Source organism: Lytechinus variegatus, chromosome 19 (genome assembly GCF_018143015.1).
Source record: "Lytechinus variegatus isolate NC3 chromosome 19, Lvar_3.0, whole genome shotgun sequence".
Lineage (NCBI taxonomy): Eukaryota > Metazoa > Echinodermata > Echinoidea > Temnopleuroida > Toxopneustidae > Lytechinus > Lytechinus variegatus.
In genome coordinates this window covers 12,446,052-12,467,369 of record NC_054758.1, presented here as the reverse complement: position 1 = coordinate 12,467,369, position 21,318 = coordinate 12,446,052, and the positions used below count along the sequence as shown (strand labels likewise).

The 21,318-nt window shown below is 36.3% G+C and overlaps 1 protein-coding gene across 1 annotated transcript; it reads right to left on the bottom strand.

The window, feature by feature from the left end:
• Positions 1-4,394: 4,394 nt before the first annotated feature.
• LOC121406061 (CUE domain-containing protein 2-A-like) lies at positions 4,395-19,324 on the bottom strand. The gene is made up of 8 exons (XM_041597069.1): positions 19,121-19,324; positions 16,964-17,109; positions 16,211-16,342; positions 13,444-13,505; positions 11,056-11,201; positions 10,328-10,513; positions 7,722-7,841; positions 4,395-7,039 (listed from the first exon to the last, which is right to left on the bottom strand). Exons 2-8 carry the CDS (start codon positions 17,053-17,055, stop codon positions 6,893-6,895), a joined length of 885 nt encoding a protein of 294 aa, XP_041453003.1. The 5' UTR covers positions 17,056-17,109; positions 19,121-19,324; the 3' UTR covers positions 4,395-6,892.
• Between the last annotated feature and the right edge of the window lie 1,994 nt (positions 19,325-21,318).

Sequence of the window (21,318 nt, the reverse complement as noted above, 5' to 3'; positions counted from 1 at the left end):
TGCTCATGACTGAAAGGTGTATGCATACATTGGAATGTCTGCAAAAGCAGGCGATTGTTCACTCAGGTTCAATTTAAAAAAGTGGTTGTAATAGCCAATAGACCAGTTCGTAGTTACTTATGGACAATTTTGGTCAAATGACCTTTTATTTCTTTCATTATGATAGGCAGATTTCAAAGCAAGATATTACATAAGCTTGCCTTACATAGCAGGATGAAGAGATTGAATAAATCCAGGTGACTAGAATAGCACACCAATGAACACTTTATGAAGGTATTTGTTGCATTCCTACTTTGAATGCAGATCATAATGTTGCACAATGTACTTGGCAAACTGTGAAATACTAGTCGTTCGTGGACGCATTGCTGTGTTTTGTGGATGTAAATGAACACCACAATTCAATAGAATATATGAATAATCAAGACATCAAATGTAGTGCTTATCTCATTAGATTTAAACCACCATGTCACTTTAGTACAAATTATCTTCCTCTGATCATGCGTAGAATATTTTGATCATACGCAGAAAGGAACTACAAACTGGCTTATTGTGACTGAAATTCCTTATGGTACAGCCTCAAATTAACAACTCATTTCACATTCTGATAATTCAGATCTATCTGAATAAAGTAACTAAAACAGTTTTCCTCAACATTGAAGGGTAACAATACAGCAAAGTGAACACTGAAAATATGCCTTGTTATTCAACAAAGTTATGACATTTTTTACTGCACATAATTTTAGCAATTAGACCATAGCCTCAATTAAACCGATCTTCAAATACACGTCTCAGAGTGCACTCCATGCTGTCTAGACATCCGGCATACTTTTCATATAAGGATTAAAGGACAAGTCCATGGCAACAAAAAGTTTATTTGAATAAAAAGAGAAAATTCCAACACGAATAACAGAGAAAATTTCATCAAAATTGGATGTAAAATAAGAAAGTTATGACATTTTAAAGCTTAATTTCACAAAAACAGTTATATGCACATGCACATCCTGGTCGGTATGCAAATGAAGAAATTGATGACTCCACTCACTATATATTTTGTATTTTATTACCGGTATATGAAATGTAAAATATCATAATTTTCTCCTCAAAGTCAAGTTAAACAAAGGTAATTCCACCCTGAACATAAGGGATTAGCATTGTTTAATACTATATGGTTCAATCAAGATAATCTATATTGTCAAATTTGTAAAAATGAAATATTGTTTAAATAAAACAATAAAAAACAAAAGAAATAGTGAGATAGGTACATCTCGACTGTCTCATTTGCATGTCACTGAGTTGTGCATATCACTTTTTGTTTTAAATATGCGAAACTATAAAATGTCATAACTTTCTTATTTTACATCCAATTTTGATGACATTTTCAGCATTGTGCTTGTCTGATTTTTCTCTATTGATTCAAATTAACATTTTTCTGAGGTGGACTTGACCTTTAAGAGACATATCTGGGACACACATTGCATGAAGCTTGCATTGCTGTTTAGTAGTTTAATCAATTCTGATTGGTATATTATTTGTCAGTTACACGTTAGGGTGCAGTCGGGGTCTTTCATACTTCATATCAAGCAGCTGCTCTTTACATATATATGACGTCAGAAATCAAACACTCATTTAATATTCAGATTTATCTGAACATAGTAACTAAAAACAGTTTTCCTCATTATTGGAGTGTAACGAAAGAACACAGTAAACACTGGAAATATGCCTTGTTATTCAATAAAGTTATGACATTTTTGGCTTCAGATAATTTTAGCACTTAGATAACAGCCTCAATTAAACCGATCTTCAAATACACGTCTCAGAGTGCACTCCATGCTGTCTAGACATAGGCATACTTTTCATATAAGGATTAAAGGACAAGTCCACGGCAACAAAAAGTCTATTTGAATAAAAAGAGAAAATTCCAACAAGAATAACAGTGAAAATTTCATCAAACTTGGATGTAAAATAAGAAAGTTATGATATTTTAAAGTTTTACTTAATTTCACAAAAACAGTTACATGCACATGCACATCCTGGTCGGTATGCAAATGAAGAAATTGATGACTCCACTCACTATCGATTTTGTATTTAATTATATGAAATGTAAAATATCATAATTTTCTCCTCAAAGACAAGTTAAACACAGGTAATTCCACCCTGAACATAAGGGATTAGCATTGTTTAATACTATATGGTTCTATCAAGATAATCTATATTGTCAAATTTGTAAAAATGAAATATTGTTTAAATCAAACAATAAAAAACAAAAGAAATAGTGAGTGAGGTACATCTCGACTGTCTCATTTGCATGTCACTGAGTCGTGCATATCACTTTTTGTTATAAATATGCGAAACTTTAAAATGTCATAACTTTCTTATTTTACATTTCCAGCGTTATGCTAGTTTGATTTTTCTCTTTTTATTCAAATCATCATTTTCCTGTGGACTTGCCCTTTAAAGGATAAGTCCACCCCAACAAAAACTTGATTTGAATAAAAAGAGAAAAATCCAACAAGCATAACACTGAAAATTTCATCAAAATTGGATGTAAAATAAGAAAGTTATGACATTTTTAAAGGTTCGCTTCATGTCACAAAATAGTTACATGCAAATCTCAGTCGGTTTGCCAATGAGGGAACTGATGACATCACTCACTATTTCTTTTGTATTTTATTATATGAAATAAGAAATATTTTGATTTTCTCGTCATTGTCATGTGAAATTAGGTTTCATTCCTCCCTGATCACATGGAAATCCATTATTTTAACATTTTGTGTTTCAGGCAAGGACGTCCTAATTATCAAATTCGTAAAAATTGTATAACTCAAACAATGAAAAAAATAAAAGAAATAGTGAGTGACATTATCGACTCTCTCATTTGGATGTAGCTGGCTCGTTCAAGTAACTATTTTGTTAAAACTAAGCGAAACTTTAAAATGTCATAACTTTCTTATTTTACATCCAATTTTGATGACATTTTCAGCATTGTGCTTGTCTGATTTTTCTCTATCGATTCAAATCAACATTTTTCTGAGGTGGACTTGACCTTTAAGAGACATATCTGGGACACACATTGCATGAAGCTTGCATTTTCAGATTTTACTCATTATCTTTCAAATTGCATCTTGCCTCCTTCTGAGCACAACATATGTCATGGGAAAATATAATCCACACCATATATGTCAAGGTCAGAGATGTGAAATATGTGAAATAAAGGGGAAAATCTGAAAATATGTGTACAAAACAAATGCAGAGATGTCCACAAAAATAAGCCATTTTGAAGCACGTTTGCCAATTTGAGGATCCACATAGTAAGTAAAACCACTTTTTAATCGTCCATAACTTGCATATTTCATAACCGATTTTGATGAAACTTTTTTAAAATTGTTCCTCTCATTTTACTCTTTCCAATAAGATTGCTTCTCTTCTTGGGTTTTGGTTTCCTTTAAGGGTGTTTTTGCGCACATGCGATGCGCGCAAGTGCACGGTGCTAAGGGCATTTTTGCACTAACACTTCGATGTGTGCTTGCGTGACAAAAACAGCTGAAAAATCCGCCCACTTCCTCCAATACCAAATTTTAAGACATATTAGTATGCCCCCTCTGCTATAGTCATGGATCCACCCCAGTGGACTAGTTAGACATCACTTACTTGTTGATCCTGAAAGATGGGTCAACAAAGTCATGCTCAATACCAGGTTATTTATTCAACTATTCAAACTCTGAATTAGGCCTAGCACACAAACTATTGCAATCTGATTTTCAAAGGCAGTTCAATAGCACTCGATATGGACATTCCGACCTATAACACCACAATGATCAGTGGTATGAATGGTAAAGTAAAAATCCAGTCTATTTTATTCCTTAAGGAATAAAAGCAAATTTCTATTTCTGATTGTAACAATGTCATCATCTGCTGTGAATTGAGTCGATTTACACTTTACTCTAATCACAATGTCTGTAGCAAAACAGGGCCCCATCTTACAAACAGTTACGATTGATCCGATCAACCTCAAGTATGTGGAAATCCATCGGTATCATAATTTTTTCTTTGGGTAATTTGCTCATGTCCTTTAAAAACAAAAAGAAGCATATTGAATTGTCATGAAAACAGTGAATATATTAATTTTACGTCATTTTTACAAAACATTTGGAACAAACATGTATTTTAAATGTTGACGTTGCTGGTCGTCCATAGTTGTGATTGATCGGATCAATCGTAGCTCTTTGTAAGACGGGTCCCAGATTTCTCATTTTATCCACCAAGCATGCAAATAGCTGTAAATTTGAATCTTGCTCTACACATTTTTACACTATGGAAGAAGAATAAATGTATATACCAAAATGTGTGGTACTAATATACAGACAAATACACTAGTGTACAGATATACAACTACAAATCCATTACATGCATGTACATATATACATCATGGAATATTACAAGGTATAAAAATATGCATACATTAGTTAGTATAAACTTGATAATACATAATTGCACAATTTCTTGTTTCGAAAAAAAGTGAAAATTTGAAAGAAATTACCAATAGACAGAGAATGAGTAAATATATATTTGAAAATGTATATTATCTCCATATTTACAGACTGGTGAGAAAGGGTTGAAAATGGAAGGGGCAATTCTCCTGTGAACATGGCTGGGAATTTTTCTCATCCCTTCGTAATAGTGTTTTTTTTAGGTTTCTTAAACTATAAGTCGAATCATTCTTTGCAGCAAGACTGAATAAACACTAACGAAATAGTAAATCCTCGCAAGCTTGATATCATAAGGTGACTTGCTGTTCTCCTTTAAAAGTGACTGAAAATAATATTGTTCCCTGCCAAGAACCTGGTCCAGCACCAATGCAAACACTGGGTGTGTTCTATATTGGGTTTCAAATTTAAAAAGCAATATCAATCATGATTGAAAAATGCAATTACAAAACACAGACAGGGTTCCCACAGAAATTTGAAAACAGAATTCCATGACCTTTCCATGACTAAAATTGCTGCTTTCCATGACTTGCTTTCTGGTTTCCAAAATCAGACACATTATGATGGCCTCCATAAGCTCCCCTCACAGCAATCCATTCCACCCACTGCCTTACTCATGACATGTATATCTTAATGTATTACCATTTGGTATATGGTCTGTTTCTGACCAGGGTACAGTACCATTTTCGTTTCACCAACATCAAGATTCAAAATTGTCTTGAACACAAACATGTAATTTCTTGAACTGACAGATTTCCATGAACTATTTCCAAATTTTCAGAGCATAGCATGCAGATCTTGTCACAAAAGTGAACTATACAATAGATGTAAATGTCAAATTTTCCAGGCATATTGAAATTAGGATCCTGAATTCACCTTTACTAAAAAAATTCCACATAAGTCATGGAATTCTGTTTTCAAATTTGAATTATATGAAGATGAAACACTTTACATATGTCACACATGAGCCAATTATTACAAAGAGTGACATTTAAGTTTTACAATAAGGTGACATGAAAAAAAGGCTAACAGAGACATCCTCGTCCTAAAATTCTCAATATTTTGCTACATTTCACTCTACGTTCTAAAATATGAGGCCATTTGTCATACAACTTGAGGACACCAGCTAAATTAACAAGTGTATCTCTCTATATGCTCCAAAAATAATGAGGATATCTTGAAAATTGGAAATTTTTTATGCCTATTTTGGTATTTCATTAAACTTCATTTTCAAGTAACTTTTCCAGAGAGGACACATTATTTGACGCAAAAATAGCAATTGAAACATCTTGTGTAACTAAGAGATTCAGAACCTGTTGAATGTATTTTGTTCTGATAGCCATGCTGGTAGTGCTTGATCAGTTGTGACTTGATATGTCAACTAATTGCTATGAATGTTGAGTAAATTTGTACAAAACTTGAAATTTAAATTCTCTAAACACAACTAAGAATGCAAAACTGGTTACAAAATGTGACATATTACAAATACATTGACTGATTGGCAAACTATGTCCTAGGAGTTTTGTAGAATTTGGGATGTCACAAAACTGGGAAAAATGGAAATTATGAACACCAATTATAATAGCAGAGTATGATGATGAAGTATCAGTATGAGAGAACTTTGCGAGACACGACAAAACGATTAGCTGCCATAGCCATGAGGTAAATGCCATTCCATGACTTTTCCATGTCTTTTTCACAAATTTTCCAAATTCCCTGACTTTTCCCTGACTTTCCAGGACCCAAAATTTTTCCAGGATTTTCCATGACCAAGGGAACCCTGCACCATCAGGGGTGACCCCTTAGTGTCGAAATTCTAAAATATACATCATGTAAAAACTGATTATCCGTCAATCATCTTTCAATTTCCTGCTCTCGCTAGCACAGCTTGCTGCGCAGTTTGACCCATCACAAGAAAGGTCAATTCCTGCGCATGCTTCCACTGCGAAAGTAAATTTAAAGACATTTTAAAACTCAATCGTGTTCAGTGTTGCATATGGTTGCATTCGCAACCCTGAAGGTTGTAAAATATGAGCTGATCACACTTTCCTCCGAAACGCAATCTGAAAGATGTTTACTTTCACGACTGGAAATGAAGGACATTGAACACACCCTTAGTTTCACATTATATCTGCATTTTGTACTTTGCGTTTTCAATCATGATTCATGTGCTAAACGTTTGAACTGGAAAATTGACATTGAACCCTTTGTAGGCCTAAAAATTTCAGATTGTATGTTTTCCTCATTCTTTCCATCATTGGCTTTTTGAACTACAAAAGGTGAATTGTTTTTGTTACAGGGAAAACAAGCACTGACGGAAATGGTAGCTCCATCTAACATTTACTTCATGAAATTGGCTTCCTAAACTAAAGAATGAGTTTTTCATTTATGGTGAGTCTGAACAAGTACTAGTGAAAATGGTAACTGCGTGCAGGCTTGAGATTGATATACGTTTTCTTCATCTCTTCCGTCATTGGCTTTTTAGTCTCGATAAAGCGTTCTCCTTTTGTTGAACAAACTTGATTATTCAGGTATCTGACCATCTTTTTCTTCTCCTGCAATACAAGAACAATTAGAAAGACGGATCATCGAATTTTCTAAAAGCAAAGAGTGAAAGAACATGAACCTTAATACAATGGCTAGTATATCATACTTTTCCCTCTAACTCCCTAAATAAAGCTCCAAATGTTCCAATTTTTGGTATAAAAAATCTTTGTGGTGTTCTTAGCAAGTTTCAATGAAATAAATGACGATACCAGATTAAATTTCTTTATGTCTTATATTGTTTTTGCAATTTCTTATGTATTTCTCTTCTTGTTTTCCATTATTATTTTTTCAATGAAATTTTTGTGGGACTGCAAAACTAAAAATAATCATACATTTATGATTTTTGGTTGAAAACACAATTTGCATTGACTTTGTACACAAAATCACATTTATGAGCAAATTTTGGTCTAACATGCACTTACATAATGTTGCGTAATTTCGGTACCGCGTACCCGGGAGACACAAACTGATCTCAAAAGTTGTGCAAGACTAGTGAAAAGTCAGTGAGCAGCGTGGTAAAAAAAATCCATCCTCCAATGCCCCCCCCCCCCCCCGGCCTGGATAGGGTTAAAGTTATATCCAATGCTGCAAATTTAGAAAGTAAGTTGTGAAAAAGATATTCAGTTGTGAAAAGTAGTCTCCCCCACAAAGAAAAAAAAACTTATCTGCCACAAAAAGAGTGTACTCTACCTGTTTGGGAGCTACCGGTCTGTGGGTTACTGTGTCATCCTTGACGTCAACAAATCCATACTTCTGAAGGATTGAATTTCTAACCGCTTTGTCATCTTGATGGGCTTTCTTCATTCTCCACTGAAACAGAAAATAGAAAAAGGAGTTCATAACCTCTCTGAATTCTCTTCAAACTTACATCATCACCAGCCATTTTGTGATTAGCACAAGAGTAATTTTTCGCAAATGACCTTTCATTTTCCCAACGAGATTGGTACTGAATTGATAATTTTCAATGCCTGGCATATCAATATGTAATATTGTACGACACCATCTTAGCTTGTTGTACGCGAGCAAATGGGAGACTGAATGTCAAACATTCGTATCGTTGCACACACAATGTACATATGTACCATCCAAAATGTACCGTTGCACGGCTTTAGGAGGTGACGTCACATTGCGATTCAATTCATTGCGCTTGGTAAAAAAAAAAATGAAGGTGAAAAACACGTTTAGCCTGCTGGCCTGGCTAAATGCACAATGCTTCCCAAGGTCATGTGTGCTTGTGAGATTTTGCTATTTGTTTTCAATATTTTGCTCCCTTTTCATAGACTGCAGAGAAAAACTTTTTTTTATATTTGCGCGAAACTCTGAGGCGTTGTACAACACAAATAGTGAATGTTCTTATTCGTGCAATGGTGCGAGATTTCACATATGGTAGAGACACTCTATTCAACTCAGCTAACGCCTCGTTGAATAGAGCATTTTTCTTTCAACTCACGTGAAATCTCGCACCATCACACTCATACCTACAGTGTATTTGCTATTTGTATATTGAACTATAGTATGCATATTAACGAACCTGTTTAATAGAGACTTGTTATAATAACAAATGCATGGTTTCTTTAAAGCTTGTGTATAGTTTTGGTAAATCCACCAAAATGCACCTATCACTATTCCAATTCATTGCTAGCTAATAAGAATGGATATGCCCTATAACAGTTATGATGTGGAGGATATGAAATGAAAATGTGTTTTACAGGATAAATTTTGCGATTTTACATGGAAATTTAACTTGATCGGGTCACCTGATCAAATTAAAATATCTGTGTGTTTTTGTCTTTCAATTAAATCCTATTCCAAATTATGGAATGGCCTGAAACTTTCAAGATATGTTCTTTGTCTGTAACTTTTCGATGTCTAATCACTAAATTTATAAGATAAGTGCTTGAATGCCCATTTTTTAAATTTAAAACAAGCATCGCCCAGAGAGGGCGCTATATATCCAAGATTTGAATATTTGAAATTTTCTCAGAGAAGAGCAGTTGGAAAAATATCTAACGGTCTCTACGCTTCAGTAAGACTGTCATATTAGATGATATTCGATTATTAATCACATTATTGACCCTTTACCAAAGCTATACACAGGCTTTAACAACTTTACAATCGTCCAATAAGATTGAAGGATTTCAGTAGCTTTTAACTGTTATTGCAAATTATATCCATAATTTTTACTTGCTTTATTTTGCTTAAATTCAGCTTAAATTCAGCTTGATATACTAGAATACTACTTAGATGTGATCTGAATACGAGTTTAAGCATTTTGCTTAGGCAAATAATAATGCTAAGTAAAATAGTTACTTAATAATCAATACTTTAAATTGAATACCAGCCCTGGAGGTGTTTCACAAGGAGATAGAGCTGATATCGGTAAGAACATCTGTATATATATATATATATATATATATATATATCGCTAAAAATATCTTACCAACATCCACAACTATCGATAAAAGAACATTTCATTAATAGACCGGTTCGAGGTAGAATTGTATGCACAACCATAGTTAAGACTTAAGGACTTTAACCCTAAAAAGACTGAGGCTGATTCAGCCCCCCTCAATATTTTTTGTAATAAATGTGTACCAAAAATTAGCATTTTAGGGGCATTAGATAGTTAATTAGAGCAAACTTTTGATCTTTACAAATAAATTAGCTCTATTAGTCAATAGCAATGAGATTTTTCGCAGAATTTGACCGTTAATTTTTCAAGAGTATGCAATGGGTAACGTGCGGCTCAATTTTCGTCCGGATCCGAGGTCATAAGCCCTCTCAGTCTTCTTAGGTGTCAAAATGGCCCAGTCTATTTAGGGTTAAAGATAAATTCCAGTATTGGTAACGATCTCAAAATGACTTTTTACAGAATCTAATATAATGACCACCCAAGTGTCTGTTTGTATGAATGAAAAATATGTGCCAAAGGATTCTGGAAGAAATTGTGTAATTGCTGAGAAATAAGCAAAAAAGGCGCAGATTCGGTCACTTCCGTCGGGTCTTTATTCCAGCAATAATAATACACTGTCCCACATGTGCTTATCTGTGTTGGTGATCTTCAGTGAGAACATTTTTCAGCGCAGATTTCAAGATTTCACAAAGTTCAGTTTATGTAACTGTACCAGATCTAGATCCTCGATGATATACTGACAATTAAGCCTGGTTTTACAGACTTTCTCATGAAATCAGTGTTTACTGCAATTACTGGAATTTCTCTTTAAGTTTGACTGTCAAGTCACTTAAATACTTGTGAAATACTGCCCAGGAATATGATTTCGAATACATCAGCTCACCTCATCTTTGGTTACTGTCGGAGCTTGATCAGCCTTCTCCATCTCGACCAGCATGAGCTGGACCGCATCTTCCATCTGACCTTTGGCCGTAGTTAGGCAACGGCGAGCCTCTAGAGAACAGGAAGCGGGGAACATCTCCAGGAGCTGCCTGACTTGGGCATCTTCATCGTCTCCACTCTCCCCGACCTAATGAACAAGAATGAAAATACACGATGTGAATTCCTTGTTGCTTCTGAATTCTGTTTGATTATTTTTTTTATTTTCCTGCTTATGTGTGTCACAATGTAATGCCACTTAGCTGTAACTCCTACGCTGTTGTTTAATTCTTTGCCCGCCACGTACAGGAATAATCCTGCACCACATTAATTTCAAGGTGCAACCGTAAAGAGGGGTTTTGCTAATTCAACTCACTGCCTATTGCCAGTGAAGGGGAGTTTCCATCATCACTGGTAGAGGACCTTGGTTTTGTACCTTATCTATTTGATTATGAAATAAAGATGATTTATATATATTTTTTGGTTTATTGTAAAATGTGATGCACACATCACTATTGTTTATAGTATATGAGGATTAACAATAGACTTAATGCACTTTGTGTGTATTGTGAATAGATTATGGCTCAGGTGGAACTTGGCAGTCCACTGGATGTGACTATAGTCGAACAAAGCGGGTAGAGTTAAACTTCCAAAGAAATATTGAAATAAAACCTACATACAAAATAAAATCACCTCTTGCTTGTCAGAGCAAGGACTTGACCTTGGTGACCTTTGACCTCCTTTAACAGCCAATGGTGTTGTCCTCTTTGTTGTTCCAGCATGAGAAGGCAGGTTACACGAAATCATCTCAGACAGCGCATCACAAGGAGGTTCATTTTCTGAAAATTAAATGCAAATTAAGTTAAAGTGCTGGTCAAATTTTTATTTTAACATAAGTTGATGTTGCTCCCTCCCTTCTTCATTCTGTGAAATTAACAACATAGATCTCCTCTGAAATTTTAAGTGTTATGCTTGTTGAATTGTTCTCTTTTTATTCAAATCAAGTTTTTGTTGGGGTGGACTTGTCCTTTAATTATGAGCTGCAGTTCCATGGGATCAGGGCAGGGTGAAATGAAAGTAAGGCTTTCATTGGTGCTTGACTATGAAAAGCAGGCATTTGAGCACCAACTTATGAAGTTCCGAGTTAATTCAATACAGAGCAGCATTTTGGTCGATAAATGTGATTAACTTTTCATAATTTACAATATGTTTGTAATTATTCTTGTGTTATCACAATATATCAACATAATCATACTAAAATTATCAACCAGTACTTCTACTTTTTTTAAACATATTTACAAGAAATTCATCTCTTTAAATATAAAGTCCACAACAGATCAGATGTTCTTTTCATGGGAAAACATGTAATGAACCTGTCACAAAATAATTTAACAAGAGGATTTTTTTTATGAAGCTTTGACAAAAAAAATTTCCTGCTCACAATTGATGTCACTTCCAAATGATTAAAAAAAATTGCACCCTGATATTTTCATTCATGTATCTTCCATTTGAAAACAAGCCAAAAGCAATTTTGTGTCTCGCCCACTTATGAAAAATAACCAGAAATATCGTGATGTGTGAGGGCAGGCAAGAGAATTATATAGAAACTTCAATGTGAAATAACTGGGATGGAATAACACTTGTCATAAGAGCGTTGCATGTAAACTTTAATGTTGACCTGAAAATGACCTTTGACCTTACCATGTGACCTCAGACTGCAGCATGACATGCTGGTCGACTAAGTCCATCTTCCATCCAACTTTGGTTGAAAAGTGACTTACGGTTGTGGAGTTAGGTGTCATAAGAGAATCTTGCATGTAAACTTTAACATTGACCTGAAAATGACCTTTGACCTTATCATGTGACCTCCCACTGCAGCATAACATGCAGGTCCCCCAAGTCCATCTACCGTCCAAGTTTGGTTGAAAAGCGACTTACGGTTGCGGAGTTAGGTGTCCTGCATGTAAACTTTAACGTTGACCTGAAAATGACCTTTGACCTTACCATGTGACTTCCAACTGCAGCATAACATGCAGGTCCCCCAAGTTAGGTTGAAAAGCAACTTACAGTTGCGTAGTTAGGTGTCATAAGAGAGTCTTGCATGTAAACTTTAACATTGACCTGAAAATGACCTTTGACCTTATCATATGACCTCCCACTGCAGCATAACATGCAGGTCCCCCAAGTCCATCTACCGTCCAAGTTTGGTTGAAAAACGAATTACAGTTGCGGAGTTAGGTGTCCTGCATGTAAACTTTAACGTTGACCTGAAAATGACCTTTGACCTTACCATGTGACCTCCAACTGCAGCATAACATGCAGGTCCCCCAAGAACATCTACCATCCAAGTCTGGTTGAAAAGTGACTTACGGTTGCAGAGTTAGGTGTCATAAGAGTCTTGCATGTAAACTCTTACGTTGACCTGAAAATGACCTTTGACCTTACCATGTGACCTCAGACTGCAGCATTACATGCGAGTCCCCCAAGTCCATCTACCATCCAAGTTTAGTTGAAAAGCTACTTACGGTTGTGGAGTTAGGTGTCATAAGAGAGTCTTGCATGTAAACTTTAACGTTGACCTGAAAATGACCTTTCACCTTACCATGTGACCTCTGACCGCAGCATAACATGCGAGTCCCCCAAGTCCATCTACCATCCAAGTTTGGTTGAAAAGCGATTTGAGGTTGTGGAGTTGGGTGTCATAAGAGTCTTGCATGTAAACTTTAACGTTGACCTGAAAATGACCTTTGACCTTACCATGTGACTCCGACTGCAGCATAACGTGCAAGTCCCCCAAGTCTATCTACCATCCAAGTTTGGTTGAAAAGCGACTTTCGGTTGTGGAGTTATGTGTCATTACAGGTTTGTGACGGACGGACGCCTGACGGACGACATTTGGATCCCTAAGTCTCGCCTTTACCTCTGGTGGGCGAGACAAAAAAGGTCCAGATGCCAAAATGTGAATTTTAAACCCTTTTCCCTGTACTTATTTTAATGAGTGGTAAGAGTAACAAATATAAGTTTCTACTGCTGTTTGTAAATTCATATAAATTTTACAAATGAACAATATTTGGAACAAACCTTTTTCTTTGGACTCTGAAAGCTCATTGGCCAGCTTGAAAACCCATTCACATATCTTGTCACTAAGGAAATACATAGAAAGAAGGAAAAGAAAGAGCAAAAAAGGAAAATGAATGAAAGTGTTTGCAAGTAATGTAACTCTTAGTGAAATATGACTAGGGATGCTGATCATTGATCTGTAATATGCTCTCGTTCGTAGAACACCATGTTTTGTTTTGCATTAGAAATTAATTGAAGCAACTCCAAAGACTTGAGATGCTATCCCTCCTAAATGAGAGTGGATAACGCGATTGCTGACAACCAAGAAATAGGAACAAAATTCGAATAGTTTTTCAAAAATACTATAGCAACATTCCTTAATTTCATTTTATTAACTACAATTATTCACAGAAATAGAAACAGGTTTCAATGACCATTTTCTCCTTCCCCCACCCCACACCCAAAAAGAAACATCGTTTTAACTAAGCCTGAGTCATATCGATTATTTTGAAAACCGGTGTTCGACAGCTCTAATTCGATCGACCATCGATGCATCGAATATTGAATGCGGGGAAAATTTATTTAGTCTTTTGTTTTTGCGTCGATGCGATGCGCTTTGCATATGCACTACGCACTATGCGCTGGCGTTGGCCAGGTGAGCGTTGCACAAGCAGATGACAGAGCAAAGTTCGTTTGTATTTTCCATGATCACAAAACACACAAAAAAGGCCGGGGACCAAAGCAGAATTCTTCCCAAAATATCTTCAACAATGATATTTGCAGATGACAACATATAAGTTTAAAATGAAACAATAATAAAGACATGAATCACGCAGAGTCGATCCGAATGATTTTCGGTCGACTAGCATTCGCAGTCCATTCACCAGCCCCGTCCGCAGCTCCGGCCGTACACTCACTCTCCCGAAACGACAGGCGTGCTTGACGTCAGCGCCAGCAAACAAGTGCAATCAACGGAGAGCGCTGTAACTTGCCTGAGATTGTGTAGTTGGATCCAAAATGAGCTCCAAATAAATTTATGGGAATAAATACGTAATTTTCTCTGGATGGTCATTTGAATTGCTATTCAATGCTGATATAACTATTGTGAGGAAAGATTGTGGAATATGAGTTATGACGATGTTCGAGAATTAATCCTGATAATAACAATCCAGTTTTTAGACGCAATTGAGCATATACGATCAAAATAAATACGAATGTTTCGAATCGAGCCCTAAATTCATCTAAATTATACGATTTAACAAGATTTTATGGTCATACTAAGAATATTGACGATGTCAGCAAAGTATGTTATGTTCATATGGAAGAAATAATACTGGGATTATTTCTATTGTTATTCCATCTCTGGACGTCTCCAAGCTCCGAGAAAATAAGCACAATGCGCATGCGTGTTTGATGACGTATGACATATTTTCCCATTCATGAAATCAGAGCCCAAAGTTGGGCACAAACTAGCTTCAAATTGATGGGAAAAAATATCAAACGCAATTTTCTCTGTTTTGTCATGTAAAATGTTATTATATGGTGATATTACGAACTTGAACAGAGTTTTTGCATGTAGACAATGTTCGAGAATCAATCCTGACGTGATGATTATTTTTTTTTAGACAAGTAAAAGTGCACTAGCTCGACTCAAGAAGTCAAGTCGATCGTCATGAGATGTCCACCATTGAAAATTGAAACGAAATACAAACGTTTCACATCAAGCTCTAAATTCATATTAATGATTATCATATGCAAATTATTGTTAAATATTACGATTAAATAATGTTCTATGGTCATGATTTTAATATTGTTCATGAAAGCAAGATTTATTTTACGTTGATCGCGTCAATTTCCGGCCATTTTCTGGTTTGATTAAAGAACAGTACTGCGCATGCACGATCGATGGCCATGACTTCCATTCATGAATTCATCGTGCATAAATTATCTCGGCACTAGCAGACCAGTAAGACTCGAACTATGATCGAAATAAACTTCAAATTAATGGTGAATAGCATCATAATTACTATATCGGTTTCATTTTGGGGGCAATAGAAATCAAGTAGTAGTAAAGTTGGACATTACTGATATTTTGATGATTGATTGTGTAAACCAAACGAATCGGCCGGCCGACGTATTTTTTTTTTTCGATGCACCGATTTTGCAAAATCTGCACCGGTGTTCGATGACATCGATCGAACACCGATTTTAAAATCGAATCGACTCAGGCTTAGTTTTAACAGGTACATTTGGCAAGTATGATGAGAGTCACTTCCGGTATTTATTGCCTTTAGAACTTCCCTGAAACCTGTTTTTCTTATCAGTGATCCTCATATTATACTTTGCTCTAGTTATTAACAGAACAGAATTAATGTTGCTGTATATCCATTTATTGCAGGTACTATAGACTGGTATCTTGGTTCATAACATTTCTGATAACGAATTGGGGACTGATGTGTCATGGGAACACATCAACCAAGTTTCAGTAAATAGGAGTTTCAGTTTGCTACATATTATAATTGTAGTGGAATTCCTGAAGGGATTCATACATTGTCACATTAATCTGTCACCTGTCATTTGCCAAATTTGAGCCAAGTTGTCATACCTTATTAATTGCCTACTGACATTCTCAAATCTAGGAATATACAGTACGCCTGCATCATCCCGGCAAAACGCTCAACCTCAAACCTTGTCGTAGTATCTGCTGACATCCTCAAATCCAGGAATATATCACTGCATCATCTCCTCAAAACCCTCAACCTAAAACCTTGTCATAATATCTTATTACCTGCTGACATCCTCAAATCCAGGAATATATGCCTGCATCATCTCTACGAAACCCTCAACCTCAAATCCATCATCACTACCAAGATCTTCAAGCACACCCAGCATGTAGGATAGGACAATATCGTCAATAAACCTAGAAAGAGAGAGAGAGGGGAGAAGGCATAATAACAAAATGTTGTCAAGATCCAAAGGGGAAAAAAATAAAAGTGAATGCAAAAGAGAAAAAAGAATATCAAAAAGTACCCCTAAAGGCAAGCCCTATATATCAGGGAAACCTCATAAAGTGTCTAATATGGTAAGATAAATCTCCAAATTGTGCTATTAAGACAGCATTCAATGACTAGAACCAATGCCATCCTATTACAGTGCACACACAAACACAAAATACCATGACTCGATTCATAGGATTTCATGATCTCATAACATTAATAGTATGTCTATGCATCCATGGACAGCTTCTTTAGTGGCAACTTCTGTCACATTTTTTTACACTCTTCAAGATTGATTTGATTGGTCCACATTCTGCAGTGCTAGAAAGTCTGTTTTTGTTTCCTCATGTCCAATTGACTGTGTACACCCATATGCAGCAGCACTTTGTTTTGCCCTGCCCCTTATAAGGCATCTCCCCCCCCCCTTCCCATGAATATTGAATTTGTACATTGTACAGCAGCCGATAGGAAAGGGCATGATTTATCCCTGGCCCCCCCCCCTCCCTCAAAAGACGGGCCATGGGACCATGAATCTATTCACTTACTCAAGTGAAGCTTCAGGAATATGACAAGTAACAAAGCCAGAGAGAGATGTCTTCACAAGATCAGATGCATCAGAAGCCGAGGCAGTAGCCATCTTGTAACTCCGAGCAAACTACATGTAATGTTGATGTGTTGATTCTTGAGAGTTCTGCCAATAGAATGTTTGAGAAAACAGAGATTGTCATCCAAAAACACATAATTTGATCAAGTTTAAGGCGGTTCAGCTCCTTCACGGAGTTTAGATAATTAATACCAAGGCTAATCCAGCTGGAGAGGCACATGTATATGAGACTCAGACTGTCTCCAATATGGAAGATGTCTCCAATCGCATGGGACATTTTGACAATTTCTAGTCTCTCATCTGAAAGCTTGAGCCAGTGTCAGTGATGGATCAGTGAGGGCACAGCTGGCCCGTGCCCCCTCCCATTTTCAGAGCCACAATCAGAATTGTAATGTAATACCATTTTTTACCCAAGTGTGCCCCCCTCCCACCCTTGGAAAGTGAGGACCTTGTTTTTTTTTTGCTTGTCACATTTTCCTCGGACAAAATGTCCTTCAATTTTAGGTGAAAACTTTTTTTTTTTTGCTTGTCAAATTTTCATTGGGAAAATGTGCCCCCACCCACCCCCCCCCCCATTTAAATCCTGAATCCGCCCCTGGCTTGAGCAATAGAATTTAACTTATGATAAAATAGTGGGTATCAACGGCTGGTGGGTATTAAAGTAAAAAACTGATAACCAGCAAAAAGATGTGTGATTATGGGTGAATCAAACTGAAAATGTTGTGTCATACAGGATTCAGAAATATCCCATACGACATTTTCTTCTCTAATTCAATCCATTTTTGTTGGTTGTCATTTTTTACCCAGTAAAGTAGGCCTACTTCATTATTAGGCCTAACACAAAACAAATTCAAGTTCCTCGTTTGTTTGGACAACAGGACACGCGCGTCATTAACGTTGGCATGGTTGGGGAAGAATAGGAAACAAGATGGCGGCGTAAACATCGGGTGAGTCTCCCCGTCTTTCCATTACATTTTCTCTTTTTTGTCTCGCCCACCAGAGGTGAAGGCGAGACTTAGGGATCCAAATGTCGTCCGTCCGTCACAAACCTAATGACACCTCACTCCGCAACCGTAAGTCTCTTTTCAACCAAACTTGGATGGTAGATGGACTTGGGAGACCTGCATGTTATGCTGCAGTCGGAGGTCACACAATAAGGTCAAGGGTCATTTTTAGGTCAATGTTAAAGTTTACATGCAAGACTCTTATGACACAGCTCTGCAACCGTAAGTCACTTTTCAACCAAACTTGGAGTAAGGATGGACTTGGGGGACCTGCATGTTGGGCTGCAGTCGGAGGTCACATGGTAAGGTCAAAGGTCATTTTCAGGTTAACATTAAAGTTTGCATGTAAGGCTCTTATGACAAGTGTTAACATCCCAATCATTTCACAGTGAAGTTTCGATACAATTCTATTGCGTGCCCTCGCAAATCACGATATTTCTGGTCATTTCACAAGTGGGCAAGACACAAAATCGCTCTTGCCTTGTTTTATGAATTGTTTAAAAATGAAATCGATAGCAAAGAAATGTCGGAAATGAAGTTGTATACACAATTACATGATTTAATTTTTTCTTTATTTATCTATTACAACATCATTATACAGGATAACATACATGTTCAGATAAAATACACTGTTTTTCAAGTAATTTAACACGGTCCTGTTACATAAAAAATATCAAACAAAAATAAAAATGCATACAAAGTTGAAGTCGATTAAGTTAAAATACTGGGTATGCTTAATTTACAATAAAAGTTGCACAAAAAATTGAGCAGGAAGATAGAGAGAGGTAAGATAGAGATCAGATGAGATAGCGTGCATGAGTGTGCACGTGTGGTTAAAACAAGACTTTTAAAAAATGCCAGAAGTAGGATCTAGAGACGAGGGGGAGAGAGAAAGAGAGGGGAAAGAAAGGAGTGCAACAACATAATACAGAACTAACTCTACAATTAACTATACAATAAAATATGGATAAAAAATCAGTCTACTGTCAACACGACCCGGGAGGGTTCAAACTGCCGAGGCCTAGGCCCTAAGTCGCCCCCGGGCCAGTCCGGCGTCAGTCACCGCTGCCGCTGGCGCTGCTGCCTCTGCCTACCTCTCGGGGCCGGGGACTGGTCCAGAATTTCTGCACGTTCTCACTCAGTCGATCTAAACAGCTCCCAAAATCACATGAGATCAGTTAAAATGGGTTCGATAGAAAGCTGGATTCAATCCAAATTGGGAAAAGATGAGGAAATCAGATCTTAGATTACGCAAACAGAGTTGAAGTTCAACCCATCCGAGCTCGGCGCGAAAATTGTTGTTTTCCTTTTCCAGATTACCGTACCGGTAATAAATCAAAGAGAAAACAAAAAAAAAATAAATTTTACTTCTCTCGTGGGAGGATTGGGGCTTTTCAAAAGGAAATTGCGAAATACAGCATGATGAACCTGAAAAGTGACAAATTCTTTCTCAATGCTTGTATGCAGAATTAATCAGAAACTGAAATTTTCCATTTTATTGTTGTACATTACACTTGAAAGATTTCATTTTTGTAAGCTCACACCCCTTTTTTTTAACCCTATCCTTTATTTTTTTTCTTAAATCATTATAAGAGGGAAATAAGAAAAGGAGACTAGCGGAGAAGAAGAAAAGGAGGATATGTTGGAGGAGGGGGTATATAGTATTGGTATATTCAAAGAAGTCGAATGTTTAAAAAAAGTAGAAGGGAAAGAATCGAAAGAAATTGTCTTAATTTGCGGATGGCGCCTATACCAAATGATCGCCAACTGACACTTTTCAAGATAGAATATTGCTTTTGTATTTATCAAATGATTAATACTACTAATTCGTGAATTTAAATTGGCCTAGTTTCTCATTCTAAAACGGCAAAATTTCTCGCCCAATTTCTCGCCCGCTCTCAATCTTACGACATGTCTTTATGCCTATACTGTATACATCTATCTAGCAACAAGCTTTTGCAATGAGAGACTTACGCCTTCATCTATAAACATAACATGTGGACAGTATATTATTTATGAAAAATTGATATGTATGACTTTATGATACAAAAATAAAAATAGAAATATGTGAAAATTGTAATGTTTGTATGAAATGAAAATCATATAAAATGAAACGAATTCATATTGCCTTTGCTGCAAATGTATAATCCGCTGCACATTGGCGGCAGAAGCCAAAAATTATAGGAGGGGACAACCAACAATTTTTGACAAGCAAAAAAAAAAAGAAGGTTCTCAACCCAAAAATTTTAGGGGGACGTAGAAAAATAAATTGACAAGCAAAAAAAAAAAAAAGGTCATCAACAACAAATTTAGGGGGGACCGTCCCCCCTCCTCAAATTTAGGGGGGACACGTCCCCCCCCCCCCCCCCCGCTTCCGCCGCCTATGCCGCTGCATCATGAAATTATGATTAAGATGAGTCCATTTATGAATTTACATGAGTCTAATTACGTTTAAATATTCTGATTTTGATCATAAACCAATCAGAAAATCGTTTGAATGAACCGGGCGTCAGGGGTGGGTCACCCTGGCATCTTTGTGGACGAGGGGGTGATAATTATATGCCACATACTTCAATATTGAAATGTACAATGTGTAGCTGATGAATTAATAATAATTTAAGTTCAAACGATTGAATGCAGCATGATCTCTAAACTAAACTTATTAAAAAAAAACTAAAATATTTTCCTCTTCATTTGCACCAATGTGCTATTTCCCATTGTCGGCGGAAGCAAAATTTTTCGAGGGGACCACCAAAAAATTTTGACAACCAAAAAAATAAATTAAAATAAAAGGTTATCAACCAAGAAATTTAGGGGGGCGCAGAAAACAACCAAAAAAAAAACAAAAAAAGAAAGATTATCAACCAAATTTTTTTGATAAGAAAAAAATCAAAATAACTTAATAAAAAAAGGTTATTAAAAAAATTGGGGGCCGTCCCTCCACCTCAACTTTAGGGGGGCACGTCTCCCCCCCCCCCCCCTGCTTCCGCCGCCTATGCTTTTCCACGTTCTGGGAAGTTAATATTGTAGTCTCTGATGGCCTATAATTTTCATAAGGCATCTTTATTCCTGATAATCATTATCATAATCACATCTTTCATTCATATCTCACCTCTAACCGATCAGTTGTTAAATGGGTTTTCGATGAAAAAAATATCAATGGGTAGTACAATATTTTTACAATAAAATGCATGGTCAGTTCTACTATAAAGATTTACATTCGGCCTATACGTTTGTGCTCTGTTTTCTGTTCTCCCCTTTTGTGCCGATGCAAATCTACTTGGCATGAATA

Excerpts from the sequence above, each read along its gene's own strand:
- LOC121406061 (XM_041597069.1), bottom strand. The coding sequence starts at position 17,055 with ATGGCTACTGCCTCGGCTTCTGATGCATCTGATCTTGTGAAGACATCT. Across the intron at positions 11,202-13,443 it reads TTCAGAGTCCAAAGAAAAAG|AAAATGAACCTCCTTGTGAT; the intron begins GTTTGTTCCAAA and ends TTTAATTTTCAG. Across the intron at positions 7,040-7,721 it reads GACCGGTAGCTCCCAAACAG|GAGAAGAAAAAGATGGTCAG; the intron begins GTAGAGTACACT and ends CTTGTATTGCAG.